The sequence below is a fragment of the Sceloporus occidentalis genome, unplaced genomic scaffold (assembly GCF_023333645.1).
Source record: "Sceloporus occidentalis isolate IW3139 unplaced genomic scaffold, rSceOcc1.0.p SCAF_500, whole genome shotgun sequence".
NCBI classification, from domain to species: Eukaryota; Metazoa; Chordata; class Lepidosauria; order Squamata; family Phrynosomatidae; genus Sceloporus; species Sceloporus occidentalis.
Window position 1 is genome coordinate 41,150 of NW_028317480.1, and position 15,649 is coordinate 56,798.

General features: G+C 40.5%; 1 protein-coding gene across 1 annotated transcript; it reads right to left on the minus strand.

Annotated features, from left to right (window-relative positions):
* Nucleotides 1-5,952: 5,952 nt before the first annotated feature.
* Nucleotides 5,953-14,522, minus strand: LOC149271513 (di-N-acetylchitobiase-like). Its single transcript, XM_089507372.1, has 7 exons — nucleotides 14,391-14,522; nucleotides 13,501-13,639; nucleotides 7,365-7,573; nucleotides 6,993-7,164; nucleotides 6,617-6,714; nucleotides 6,351-6,512; nucleotides 5,953-6,138 (listed from the first exon to the last, which is right to left on the minus strand). Exons 1-7 carry the CDS (start codon nucleotides 14,520-14,522, stop codon nucleotides 5,953-5,955), a joined length of 1,098 nt encoding a protein of 365 aa, XP_089363498.1.
* Between the last annotated feature and the right edge of the window lie 1,127 nt (nucleotides 14,523-15,649).

Consider the following 15,649-nt stretch of genomic DNA (forward strand, 5'->3'; position numbering starts at 1 on the left):
CAGAGAACAACCCGGGGGCTCCAAACACATCCCCAGAGAACAACCCGGGGGCGCCAAACACATCCCCAGAGAACAACCCGGGGGCGCCAAACACATCCCCAGAGAACAACCCGGGGGCGCCAAACATGCCCCAGAGCATAACCCGGGGGGCTCCAAACACATCCCCAGAGAATAACCCGGGGGCTCCAAACACATCCCCAGAGCATAACCCAGGGGCTCCAAACACGCCCCAGAGCATAACCCGGGGGCTCCAAACACGCCCCAGAGAATAACCCGGGGGCTCCAAACACGCCCCAGAGAATAACCCGGGGGCTCCAAACACATCCCCAGAGAATAACCCGGGGGCTCCAAACACGTCCCAGAGAATAACTCGGAGGCTCCAAACACATCCCCAGAGAATAACCCGGGGGCTCCAAAACGTCCCAGAGAATAACCCGGGGGCTCCAAACACGTCCCAGAGAATAACCCGGGGGCTCCAAACACGTCCCAGAGAATAACCCGGGGGCTCCAAACACATCTCAGAGAATAACCCGGGGGCTCCAAACACGTCCCAGAGAATAACCCGGGGGCTCCAAACACATCTCAGAGAATAACCCGGAGGCTCTTGGTGCTTTTGAGATAATACCCCAGGGGCAGGGGGCATTTCTCAGATAATTCCCCACTTTTTAGAGTTTCGCCACAAATGCTCAGTGATTATTTCTGCCAACAGGTTAAAGGGAAGCAAGAGTTAGAGTTGAAGGTGAAATCGTTTGCCCCGCCGCAGGTGAGTAACTTTAAGATGGAGGGTTGGTGACAGAGGAGGTACTGCGAGAACCTGCGCGCTGCCTGCGAATCCCCCCATGGGCTCATACATTTCACATCACGTGAGCCGCAAACATCAGGACCAGCCCTATGTCTAACCTGGTAGCCAACAACATACTCTGTGAAACATAGAGCTACAAACACACTGAGCCAAAAACACAGAAGTACACGCACAGGTGACACACAGCAAAGGCTCTAATGTGTATAATTAACACACTTATTGCCCCATGTTGCTTCCTGACCCACATTAGGGCTTTCCGCTCTGGCCACGGGAAACACGAGGAACTCTCATCATTTGCCCCCTCGGGGTAATTTCCCTTGCTTTGTTTTCAGGCCAGTCAGCCAGAGCTGTACCTGCTCCCAGGATTGGAGAGCGAGGGGAGCTCATATGGGTCATCGGTAACTCCGGAAGGACAGAGATACAACGTTAACCGCTCTGGGTTTGGGGTCGCGTTGCCACGGCAAAACGTTCCCCCGTGGGATCAGAGCCCCCCCGTTACTGAAAGCCACGAGAAGACTCACAGAGCGGCTCCCAGAGAAGAGGATACGAGCTTCATCTCCAACAGGGGCCAAGCGGAGGCCACGGCGCCCTACCAAGGACTAAGCACAGAGAAGCGGGGGACGGACAAAGGTGGGTCGCCCTCGGGGACGGAGGTTTGGGCAGTTAATGCCTATGAGGCCCTAAGCCACAGCCCATGTTTAACAGACCCCAGCCACGTGGGGCAACTCGTGTTACCGTGAGACTCCCCTGAGGAGGTTGGTCTTTTAATAGCAGCCCAACACCTTTTCCTATGTCCGCTCGTGGGCCCTGGATCAGGGGTCTGCCCCTGCTAGATGCCTCTTTTGCCCGGCGTGCAGACCCCCGAGATGTCTCTGCTTTCTTCCAGAGGGAAGGGTCAGTTGCCACGGGGGCCACTTCCATGGGTAAAGGACAGAAGGACGTGAGTTACGAGACCCCCTGGTGCTGTCCTGTCCGCATTAGAGGGGTCCCCAGCAGCGCTACCCATCCTTTACATTTATCTGGATTTTACAGCAAATACTTTGTGTTTTTAGATCAAATCTCCATCGTCAGGCATGTGGAGGACGGCGGCCGCGTCTCTCACGTCACGGAGAAGCCGCCGGCGGCAGGAAGTGCGGAGAGCGACTCTGGGATTTCCGAGACGTTTCACGCCCCAGACGTGGGAAATGAACCCCGGAAACGGTAAAGGCCTGGTAATCGCATTAAAGCTGCTGTTCCACTCGCTGCTGGAATTAACTCTTTCATAACGCAGGGAGCATCTTTCTTACCCCAGGAGTGCTAATAAAAGCCCAAATATTAATATCATTGTAGCCCAGTCCCCTGCTTGATGATGTCATAGCACGATTGCTGCCGACACAACCGGCAGAGGCGGCGAGGGCCACCTGTGTCAGGTGCACAGAATTAAGGGCCAATTGGGGTCACATCAGAAACATCCCTGGCCGGGGCCCTGTGTAGCGCAGACGATGAGGGCCCTTTTGCTAAATCACAGAAATGGAACAAATTTTACAAAAAATTAACACCCCCTTTTTTTTTAACCTTTTCAGTGCCGAGCAGGCTGTGCCTGCAGATGAGACGCAGCTTGGAGCGAGCAGGTAACCAGACCACCGAGCCTCATTCACAAAGGGTATTCGGGTACCCCAACCCAAAGCACATGATGGTTTTATGACCACGTGTCACGCTACGCAGTTCTGGTGACCGCGCGGCACGTGGGCTGATAACAACTTTCTGTCTGCCGTTAATCCTTTAGAGCTCTGCCAAAGCCTGCGCGGTACCGCTCTCCGCCGACCCCTCCACCTCCACTGGCCTTTCTCCCTGTCCAGTCTCCTCCGCCAGTCATGCCAGAGCCGGGTAAGTAAGAAACCATTACATTTATCATTCACTGGTAGGAAGAGGCATGTGTCACGTGTCACGTGTCACAAACATGTCTTGGGGTTTTAGAACTTTAAATTCCTTATACTGGATCCTTTCATCCTGCAACATGGAGAAAATACAATGAGGACAAGAGGCCACCATGTGAAAGAGGCTTAGATGTAACATAAGGGAGTTTTAGTTTACTGAGAGAGTAGTAGATAAGTGGAACAGCCTCCCAGCAGAAGTGGTAGAGGGTAATACAGTGAGGGGATTAAACATGCATGGGATAGACATACGGCTCCTGAATCTAAGACGAGACCAACGACTGATGTTATCCGAGGGACACTCGGGGCGTTGGTGTTGAGTAGGAGCCGCCGGTCACTCCCAGGACACCGACCTCCGACGAGCTGGCTTTAGTAAATACGCCGACAGCCGCCTGGAGTTTTGTGTCACTCGTGGAATCCGGTTACTTTTTGGTTTTTAGAGGAGACGCTCCTCCGGCAATTAGAGAAGACGAGAGAAGAGCGGCTGAAGCTGGAGAAATCCCGCGAGGAGCTGCTGAAGAAAACCAAGTCCTTGCTGGAGCAATATAAACTGAGGAGACATCAAGGTATGAAGGGGTTAATGCAGAAGGGCCGGCTGGGATGATGCAGAATAAGACAGGGGTCCCAGTAGCCCCCTAGAGGGGTTTCATCCGGACAGCAATGGTTTCTGAAGGTAGTCTGGGGGAAGCCAACAGGATCTTAAACAGCTACCCTTCCCATAATTCAAGACATTGTACTATAGTGTGTATGATTGGCTGAGAGTGTTGGGAGTTGCTGTTGCCCCAGCACAGACAGACTCTTGACAATCTATGATATATAATAATATATAATAATATAAGTGGGCGGAGCCTAAAACAGGTAAAAAAATTCCTGAGAAAATTGATGTAATAAAGTATGTCGTCACCGCGGCGATGATGCGAGTGCGGTGATGATGCAAGAGCTCTTTATTTCCTTAAAGTTCGGAATTCATGGAAAAAGAAATATTTTGAAACAAAGAAGGAGACGTCGTCGCTGGAGGACACGGTGAAGAGACTGCGCGTGGACTTAGAGAACTCCTACCAGAGGCTCCTGGCGCAGCTGGCGGCACGAGACGGGCGAAGACGTGCCAAGCACCCGGCGCTGGCAGACGGCTCAAAGGTATTTCACTGCCACGGAAACGTCTGCGTCAGCCAGAAGGATGCTGGTGGGAAATGTCCGTGGCCCCGGGTGAGCGTGCGACGCCATATATTGTGAGCATGCCTGGGAACTCTCTGCGTTGCAGGAGCGCCATTAAGGCTGCCCACCCCATATGGATTTAAGGTGCTTGGGGCTATGCCCGCCAACGTAGGTGGCTAGCCGGCCTCCATTGCACAGGTAACCTTGCCCACGCCCCAGAGGTTCCCAGGTGTGATCCTGTGTTCACGCGTGTGCGCTTTCTGTACAGCAGGGTTTGACGTGTCCTGTATCTTGTTACCTGCAGTTGATGTGTGAGACCCCCAGGGGGGGCAGGTCGGGGTTATTCTGCTTCTTCTGCATCTATAGCTCAGCGGGGTAACTCGTGGTGTTTTAGGGGCTGAAGTGGTTAATCTCGTTTTTCTTTTTTGCAGAATTCTGTAATTATGACGATAACCAATCGGCAGCAGGAACTGGATCAGCTGAGGCGCCACGTGGAGAACGCGCGGATCAAACTCCTCATCGAGATCAAGGTGAAGCCTCGCTGCAGACAATCTCGATTCCAGCCTTCAAGCGCTAATCCTTCCTCAGATCCATCTATCTGACCAACTGCCGGCCGTCTCTGGGCTTCCTTTTACCTCCATGTAGTTTGATCGGATTGCGTGGGATCTCCTCGCTCCTCTCCTCTAATTCCCTCCTCGACCCTCAAACCCCTTCACTCCCTAACGGCTCTAGCGATGGTCTCTCTTCTTCTGATCGTCCCGGAGCTCTCTGCCGCTTCTCATTCCGTTCTTTGGTTTCTTCTCCAGGCTCTCACCGTTCCTTCTCTCAGCTTCTCTAGCGAGACCTCATCGCCCCTTCCACTTTCGGTTGGCGGCCCCCAAGGTTCAGTCCTCGGCCCTCTGCTGTTCTCTCTTTATACTTCATCTCTTGGCAAACGAATCAACTCATTTGGCCTTCAGTATAATCTCTATGCAGATGATCCCCGAATCCACCCGTCTGCCCCGGTCTCTCACGTCCGTATTACCAGCTGCTTGTCTATTTCTTCATGGATGTCACATCACCACGTGAAACGTAATCTCTCTAAAACTGAACTCATTATCTTCCCTCCATCTCCACTCCAGAACCTGAATTCTCTATCACCATTAACAACACGACCGTCTCTCCTGCTAACCAGGCTCGATGCCTTGGGGTCATCCTCGACTCAAACCTCTCCTTCATCCCTCACATTTAGTCCCTCGCCAGATCCTGCCGCCTGCACCTAAAAACATCTCTCTGCCGCCATATTATTCCTTCCCGCATAAAAACAACACGGGAGCATTCAGCCAATCAGGGACGTCTTTTGTGTCATGTGACAATTAAGGATATTCCAGAAAAATTTAAATATGCTTATAAATTAAAATAATTGTTTCTGGGAAGAGTTTTGGGTTCCTGCCCCTGCATTCAGTTATTAAAGGGTTACATTTAGAGGAGCAGGCGGAACGTGGCTTTAGTGGCACTTTGTGATCGGATCGAATCTGTCTTTTCAGATGCGGAAACAGGCGGCGTCCGACCTGAATGTCCTCAAAGCGCAGCTCACCCAGAAGAAGGCCCAATTGGCCATCGTCGCCCCCCCTGTCTTTGCCATGTGAAGGGCCACGGACAGAATCGAAGCAGAAGGTCGAGGCGCTGCAGCGGAAACTGCGCGGAAACCCTTTCATGGCCACGTGCTTCTGACGGTTCCGCGCCGAGCTCTTTGCTATACGCGAATTAAAATACACGCAATGGGCAAAGGCTGCCTTGGATATCCACGCAGGAAAGTGTCAGAGGTGACGCTGCGGTGATCCAGTGGATTTCTGAGTTGGAGAAGCAGAGCATGAGCTCCGTGACAGGGGGCCACGCTGGACGACAGGACCTGGAAACTCGTGACTTTATCAGACACGCAGAATCCGTTTTATACGTGTTACTTCAGTAAAAAAAGCAGTCAGTGCCACAAATTTATTATTATTTGCAGCACCGCGGGGGCCACGCGTGACAATAATATCATACATTTAATAAAATAATTTCTCTTCCAAAAATGTCCATCTCGGAGTCTGAACGTCCCGGTCACGCAATCAGCGCCTTCCACATGGCCGCCGTCTGCTGCTGGGCAACAGGATCCGAGGAGTAATCTAGAAGATCCCCATTCCACATGCCGACGCCACGCAAGCCACGCTTTCTCACATACGCCACCTTCAGCGCGATGCTCTGCGGATCGTCGTACCACACTTGGTGAATGTTCCCATCTACACCCTGCAGGAACAGCACAGACGAATAAACCACAGCACACACACCTCCTTATTTGTGCCACTAATGCCCCTAGCTGTACACCCAGCACTCTACTTGCTTTTTCCGCCCCTTTGTTACATTGCCTGCTCACAGAAATAAGAAGTACATAAGGATGCCCTGATAGGGGGCAGGAGGGCACTTATTTCGCCACCTGCCTCCCAGGCCGCGTCACACACCTTGTAGTTATAGAAGGGAGATTTCTGCGCCTCGTCCCACAGCCTCCCGCTGCTCGATCCGTTCACCTGCTTCATGATCGCGCCGTACGCCACCTGATATCCCGCAGCGTCACTGCAGGGGGCGCCACGGAAAGGCTTCTTGTGTAGAGTACACGTGTTACCCTGAGAGCCACACGCAGAGACGGGCATAAAAATCTTATGCGGTACCCACAGGGCAGGACAGTGTCGTTCCCGCCGGGGTAATGTCTCGGCCACCATTTCATTACCTTTGATAAGTTGAGGCAGGTATAATCGTACCCGTACCACGGAACACCCATCACCAGCTTTTTGGGGTCAATACCCAGATCCACGAATTCATCGTAACCTAAAAGAAACAGAAAAAGAACCGTATAGCGGTCTACAGAGAGAAAACGCAGCCATCATCCCTTTCTGTTTCATGAGTAGTGGATACAGTCCACGACCAGACAGTGGCACCCTGGTTAAATGAAGTGCCCACTCATCCTGTTTAATGGGAGGTCTCTCACCTCTGAGGTTCTGGATATGGGGGGTCTCATCTCTGAGGGTCTGGATATGGGAGGTCTCACCTCTGAGGGTCTGGGGGGTCTCTCACCTCCGAGGGTCTGGTTATAGGGGGTCTCTCACCTCTGAGGGTCTGGTTATAGGGGGCGTTGGCTCCGGCCACGCACTCCGTCCATATCTGGGACTGCTCATCGTAAGACATGACAAAGAGGAAGTCGCAGAGATCCGCTATCCCCGAGTAGTTATAGCAGCGTAAATCCACGCAGGCGGGAGACCAGGCCACGTCGAACGTCACCTGCGGGGCACAAACTGAATAGTTTAATGGATGATGAGACGCTGCGGCAAAAGCAGCAAAAGGCCACGATCCGCGGGAAACTGGAGGCTGCGTATATTCGGGGGTACAGAGCGGGGGAGGGGAGACAAATCGCATGGAATAACAGCTTTCGGGGATGAACCAGAAGTGAATCTGTCACAAACCTGCCCCGAGACACATACCTGCGAGCCGGGAATCTCTCGATGGAAGGTCTCGGTGGTCTCCTGCACCAGAGCAGTTAAGGCGTAATATTGGGGCGAGCCTCTAAGGACAGCCTGCTCTATGTCTAAATTAATACCATCCATGAACTGTCTCTTCGCCAGGTTCACCTTCTCTCTCACCCAGGCCGTCCGGTTCCGCGGATCGATAATATCGTTAATCGGGACGTCTCCTAAAACACATCATAATAATACTAATAAAATACTACATACTGCTATTACTGAATAATACTAATAATAATACTACAACTAATACTACTACTAAAAATAAATAATAATAATAATACAACCAATAATAATGTAATCGGGACGTCTCCTAAAACACATCATGATACTAATAATACCAATACTAATAATACTACTGCTAATACTAAATACTAATAATAATACTGCTAATACTGAATAATACTAATAATAATACTACAACTAATAATACTAATACTAAATAATAATAATGCTAATACTAATAATACTACTGCCAATACTAATAATAATACTACAACAAATACTACTACTAAAAATAATACTAATACTAAATAATAATACTACAACTAATAATAATATAATTGGGACGTCTCCTAAAACATCATGATAATACTAATAATACTACAGCTAATACTAATGCTAATACTACAACTAATAATACTAATACTAAATAATAATAATACTACTGCTAATACTAATACTAACAATAATAATACAACTAAATAATAATAATACTACTGCTAATACTAATACTACAACTAATAATACTAATACTAAATAATAATAATAATACTGCTAATACTAAATACTAATAATAATGCTACAATTAATATTACTACTAAATAATACTACTGCTAATACTAAGCAATACTAATACTACTACAACTAATAATATTAATTCTAAATAATAATACTGCTAATACTAAATAATGCTAATAACACAACTAATACTAATAATCATAATATAGTATATAATAATATATATATAGTATATAGAGGGCCGTCTCCTAAAACACATCATAATAATTCTAATACCAATACTAATACTACTACAACTAATACTACTAATAATAATATAGTTAAGAGGGACGTCTCCTAAAATACATCATAATACCAATACTAAATTCTACTACTGCTAATACTAAATAATACTAATAATCATACTGCTAATACTAAATACTAATAATAATACAACAACTAATACTACTGCTAAAAATAATACTAATACTAAATAATCATAATACAACTAATACAACTACTAATATTAATATAGTTAAGAGGGACGTCTCCTAAAACACGTCATAATACCAATAACACCAATACTAATAATACTACTGCTAATACTAATACCAATAATAATACTACAACTAATAAAAATACTAATACTAAATAATACTTAGAATAATATTGTTAACTGGGACATCTCCTAAAACACATCATAATAATACTAATAATATTACCACAACTAATACTACTACTACTAATACTACAAAAAATAATAATACTAATACTACTACAAATACTAAATAACAACAACAACAACACTAGTAAATAATACCACTACTACTAATAATACTAATTCTAAATAACAACAACGATAACAATACTACTAATTATAATATAGTTAAGAGGAACGTCTCCTAAAACACATCATAATAATAATACTACTGCTAACAAATATACTACTAATATTGCAAAATAATAATAATACAAAAGGATACTAATAATACTTCTGCTAAAAACTATACTACCAATATTACAAAATAATAATACAAAATAATACTAATAATAATACTACTGCTAATAACTATACTATGAAAATAATAATACTAAATAATACTAATAATACTACTACTATTTCAAAATGATAATACCACATAATACTAATACTACTGCTAATAACTATCCTACTACTAATATTATTAAATAATAATAAAAATAATACTACTGCTAATAACTACACTGCTACTATTATGGAATTATTTAGTATTAATAGTAATACTAAATAATAATAATACTACTGCTAATAACTATACTACTAAATAATAATAATAATACTGCTAAGAACTATACTACTCCTAATATTATGAAATAATAATAATACTAAATACCGTAATACTACTACTAATAATTCTGCTAATAACTGTCCTCCTACTATTATGAAATAATAATACTATATAATAATAATACTGCTAATAACTATACTACTACTAATATTACAAAATAATTATAATGCTAAATAATACTAATAATAATACTAGTGCTAATAACTATACTACTACTAATATGAAAATAATAATAATCATACCAATACTAAATTATAATACTACTGCTAATAACTATACTACTACTATTACAAAATAATACTACTACTAAATAATACTGCTAATAACTAAACTACTGCTATTATAAAATTATAATACTAAATAATACTAATACTACTGCTAATAACTATACTACTACTATTATGAAATAATAATAAACAATTCTAATAATAATACTACTGCTAATATTTATACTACTACTACTACTACTACTATGAAATAATAATAATAATAAATAACACTACTTGTAAGAACTATACTACTCCTAATATTATGAAATAATAATACTAAATAATACTAATAATAATACTTCTGCTAATAACTATCCTACAACTATTATGAAATAATAATAATACTAAATAATACTAATACTACTAATAACTACACTACTACTAAGAAATTATACTAAATAATACTACTTATAAGAACTATACTACTCCTAATATTATGAAATAATAATATTAAAAATACTAATAATAATACTTCTGCTAATAACTATCCCACTACTATTATTAAATAATAATACTAAATAATAATAATAATACTGCTACTAATATTACAAAATAATAATAATACAAAATAATACTAATACTACTGCTAATAACTAAACTACTACTACTACTATGAAAATACTAAATACTAATAATACTACTTCTACCGGTAATAACTATACTATGACTAATAATACAAAAGAATAACAATACTAATGCCAAATAATACTACTTCTAATAACTATACTACTAGTAATACTAAATACTACTAATAATGCTACTGCTAAATTTTAGTAACCCTAATTAATACCAGTAATAATACTATTGCTAATAACTATACTACTACTATTACTACATAATTATAATACTAAATTACACTAATAATAATACTACCGGTAATAACTATACTATGACTAATCATACAAAATAACACTAATACTAAATACTACTACTGCTAATAACTATACTACTACTAATATTACTACAAAATAATAATACTAACTAATACTAATAATACTACTGCTAATAACTATACTACTACTATTACTAAATTATAATAATAAATAATACTAATAATAATACTACTGCTAATAACTATACTACTACTAATACTAAATTATAAAAATACTAAATAATACCAGCAATAATAGTACTGCTAATAACTATACTACTACTATTACTAAATTATAATACTAAATAATACTAATAACACTACTGCTAATAACTATATTATGACTAATATTATTAAATAATAATACTAAATACCAGTAATACTAATAATAATACTGCTAATATTACGAAATAAAACTAATACTAAATAATACTAATAATAAGACTATTGCAAATAACTAAACTATGACTAATATTATTAAATAATAATACTAAATACTACTACTAATAATAATATTAATATAAATTACTATACTATGACTAATATTAAATAATAATAATACTAATACTAATAATAATACTACTGCTAATAACTATACTACTATTAATAATACTAAATTATAGTAATACTAAATAATACCAGTAATAATGCTACTGCTACTAACTATACTACTACTATTACTAAATAATTATAATATTAAATAATACTACTAATACTACCGGTAATAACTATACTACAACTAATCATACAAAAGAATAATAATACTAATGCTAAATAATACTACTGATAACTATACTACTAGTAATACTAAATAATACTAATAATAATAATACTACTGCTAATAACTATATTACTATTAATAATACTAAATTATAGTAATCCTAATTAATACCAGTAATAATACTACTGCTAATAACTATGCTACTACTATTAATAAATAATTATAATACAAAATACTAATAATAATACTACCGGTAATAACTATACTACGACTAATCATACAAAAGAATAATAATACTAATGCTAAATAATACTACTGATAATAACTATACTACTAGTAATTCTAAATAATACTAATAATAATACCACTGCTAATAACTATACTACTTCTATTACTAAATTATAATACTAAATAATACTACTAATAATAATACTGCTAATAACGATACCACTACTATTACTAAATTATAATACTAAATACTACTAATAATACTACTGCTAATAACTATACTACTACTAAAAATAATAATAATAAATAATACTAATAATAATACTACTGCTAATAACTATATTACTAATATCACTAAAAAATAATACTAATAATACTACTGCTCATAACTATACTACTTTTACTAAATTATAATAATACTACTAATAATAATACTACTGCTTATAACTATACTACTACTATTACTAAATTATAATAATACTAAATAATACTAATAATAATACTACTACTAATAACTATACTACTACTATTACTAAATTATAATACTAAATAATACTACTAATAAAAATACTACTGCTAATAACTATTTTACTATTAATAATACTAAATTCTAAAAATACTAAATACCAGCAATAATAGTACTGCTAATAACTATACTACTACTATTACAAAATAATTATAATACTAAATACTAATAATAATACTGCTAATAACTATACTATGACTAATATTATTAAATAATAATACTAAATACCAGTAATACTAATAATAATACTGATAATATTACGAAATAAAACTAATACTAATAATAAGACTATTGCAAATAACTATACTATGACGAATATTATGAAATAATAATACTACTAATAATAATATTGCTATAAATTATTATACTATGACTAATATTATTAAATAATAATAATACTAAATAATACTAATACTACTGCTAATAACTATACTACTATTAATAATACAAAATTATAGTAATACTAAATAATACCAGCAATAATGCTACTGCTACTAACTATACTACTACTATTACTAAATAATTATAATACTAAATAATAATACTAATACTACTACTTCTACCGGTAATAACTATACTACGACTAATAATACAAAAGAATAATAATACTAATGCTAAATAATACTACTGATAATAACTATACTACTAGTAATTCTAAATAATACTAATAATAATACTACTGCTAATAACTATATTACTATTAATAATGCTAAATTATAGTAATCCTAATTAATACCAGTAATAATACTACTGCTAATAACAATACTACTACTATTACTAAAAATAATAATACTAAATAATACTACTAATAATAATAATACTACTGCTAATAACTATACTACTACTATTACTAAATTATAATAATACTAAATAATACTAATACTAATAATAAAATAATAATACTGCTATTAACTATATTACTATAAATAATACTAAATTATAGTAATCCTAATTAATACCAGTAATAATACTACTGCTAATAACTATACTACTACTATTAGTACATAATTATAATACAAAATTACACTAATAATAATAATACTACTGCTAATAACTATAATACGACTAATCATACAAAATAATAACACTAATACTAAATACTACTACTGCTAATAACTATACTACTACTAATATTACTACAAAATAATAATACTAAATAATACTAATAATAATACTACTACAGCTAATAACTATACTACTACTATTACTAAAAAATAATAATACTAAATACTAATAATACTACTACTGCTAATAACTATACTACTTCTATTACTAAATTATAATACTGAATAATACTTATAATACTACTGCTAATATAAAATACTAATACTAAATACTACTAATAATTAATAAATAATAATAACACGTGTTACCGTGTAAAAACCCATCATACGTGTAGCACGTGGCTGCCGTTATAGGCGCCCGCTGACTCACCCGTGAGGACGAGTCTCGCTCCCTTGGAGTGCGCGAAGCACATGAGTTCCGGATCGTACTCTGCGAACAGAGCGACCGTGGTGACTTTCGACCAATCATATCGCTTCCAGGACTGCCCCCGAACATGAAACACGTAGACCTGCGGATAAACGGTGAACACGCGTGACACCCGATATCAGAACCGTGCAGCTGACAATCACACCCAACACAAACTGGGGAAGCCGGGTGCTCGGTGCTGGACGCTGGAAATGCGCCCGTCAGACACACCGCACCTTCTGCCACTGACAGAGACTTCGCAGCACACAACGCAGTGACACGCAGCACGCAAGTTACGCACAACGCAGTGACACACAACACAAAAGGCGCAGCACACAATGACACGCAACACACAACACAAAGTGATAAACAACGCAGTGACATGCAGCACGCAGTGACACACAACACAACACGCAGTTACGCACAATGCAGTGATACGCAAAACACACAAGGCGCAGCACACATTGACACGCAACGAGCAACACAAAGTGATAAACGCAGTGACATGCAGCACGCAGTGACACACAACACGCAGCAATGCACAACACAGTGACACGCAACACAACACGTGGCTCACAGTTATGCACAACGCAGTGACACGCAACACACAAGGCACGGCATGCAGTGACACACAACACACAGTGACACACAAAGCAATGACACGCAGCAACGCACAATGCAGTGACACGCAAAGCACAACACGCGGGACGCAGTGACACACAATGCACAACACGCAGTGACACGCAACACAACACACATGCAACACACAACACAGTAACAGGCAACACCCCAAAACATCCCATAATACACACAGCTAACACCACAGTGACACTCAGCACCCCCAGCTCGTGTACCTCGAAGTCCTGGCTGTGAGTGATGGGCTCACAGAGTGCTGGGTCTGGGCAGGGACAGGCAGCCCAGCTCAGGGTCACTTGCAGCAGGAGTAGCAGCGGACACAGGATCCACCACCCGGCGGAGGTCTCCATGCTCCACCCGCAGCACCGAGCAACCCGACTGCAAGCTGGGGGCGGGGCTTCATAAACAGGAATTACAGCCGAGGCGGAGCTTTACGGGCAGACTTCAAACTGGGGTGTGGAACTAGTTGGGGGCGGGGCTTTGGAGATAGACATCCAGCTGATGACGTCAGTAACCTCGCTGAGGCACCGAGAGCCCAGCAGGGGGCAGGAGCCTCAACAACCGCGCTTGAGGGGACAACAGCCACCCACCGTCACGTCACGTAAGCATTAGATTGTGAGCTTTGGGGGACAGAGGCCTGTGCATGATGGCCGGAGAGGGACACTTGTGTTAAAGGGTGTGGTCAGAGGCGTGGCCGGGGTATTTGTGTAAGTGAGTGGGGCTATTAGATTTTATTAACACCGTTTATTGTATGAAGCCCCCGCTGTGCTCCGCAGACGTTATTCATAAATAAGGGGTTAATAATCTGCCTGTAAAATGAAGCAAAAATCAAAAGAAATACCCCCATAGCCCAGTATTACCCCTCGGCTAATAGCATCAGAGCGGGGCCCCATGTCTCCCCGGGGCCCCTGTCTCTCAAATACACGCTCACTCCGACACCCTGACACCAACCCACGCTCACTCCGACACCCTAACACACACACAGCACAGAGACACACAACACCCTAAACAAAGGAAGAGCGGACAGTAAATCTGTTTCATAAAGTGATTTTATTTTTATTTACAATGAAGAGACTTGTGATTCCTTGGGTCAGGTCTATGATTTGGCAGCAGGCAGCTGTGTCACGGATATCCCTGTTGCGCCTGCCCCCCCCACGCATATATCTTGCGCGCAATTCCACCCCCCACGCCTATCCGTCGCGCGCAACCCCCCCCACACACACACACATATCCGTCCCGTGCAAACAAGCACCCCCCCCAACTGTATCCATCGCGCGGCCCCCGGCACAGGGTGAAGGAACAAGGGCATTTCCGGGAGACTCAGGACCCGTGTAGAACACGCAGCTGACACGGCCTGAAGGGACCCCGAATCCCACATAAAGAATCCTTTTACACGTTTAATGATAGGAGGACACATCAGCCCACTAATCCAACCCATCTACAGACCGCTGCATGGGGTTCACGTGAGGATTTGTGG

Bases quoted from the DNA above. Each gene is read 5' to 3' on its own strand.
- LOC149271513 (XM_089507372.1), bottom strand. From the start codon at position 14,522: ATGGAGACCTCCGCCGGGTGGTGGATCCTGTGTCCGCTGCTACTCCTG. The intron at 6,715-6,992 runs GTGAGAGACCCC...TGTTTCTTTTAG, and splicing joins CTATAACCAGACCCTCAGAG to GTTACGATGAATTCGTGGAT. The intron at 6,513-6,616 runs GTAATGAAATGG...TGTGGCTCTCAG, and splicing joins CCTGCCTCAACTTATCAAAG to GGTAACACGTGTACTCTACA.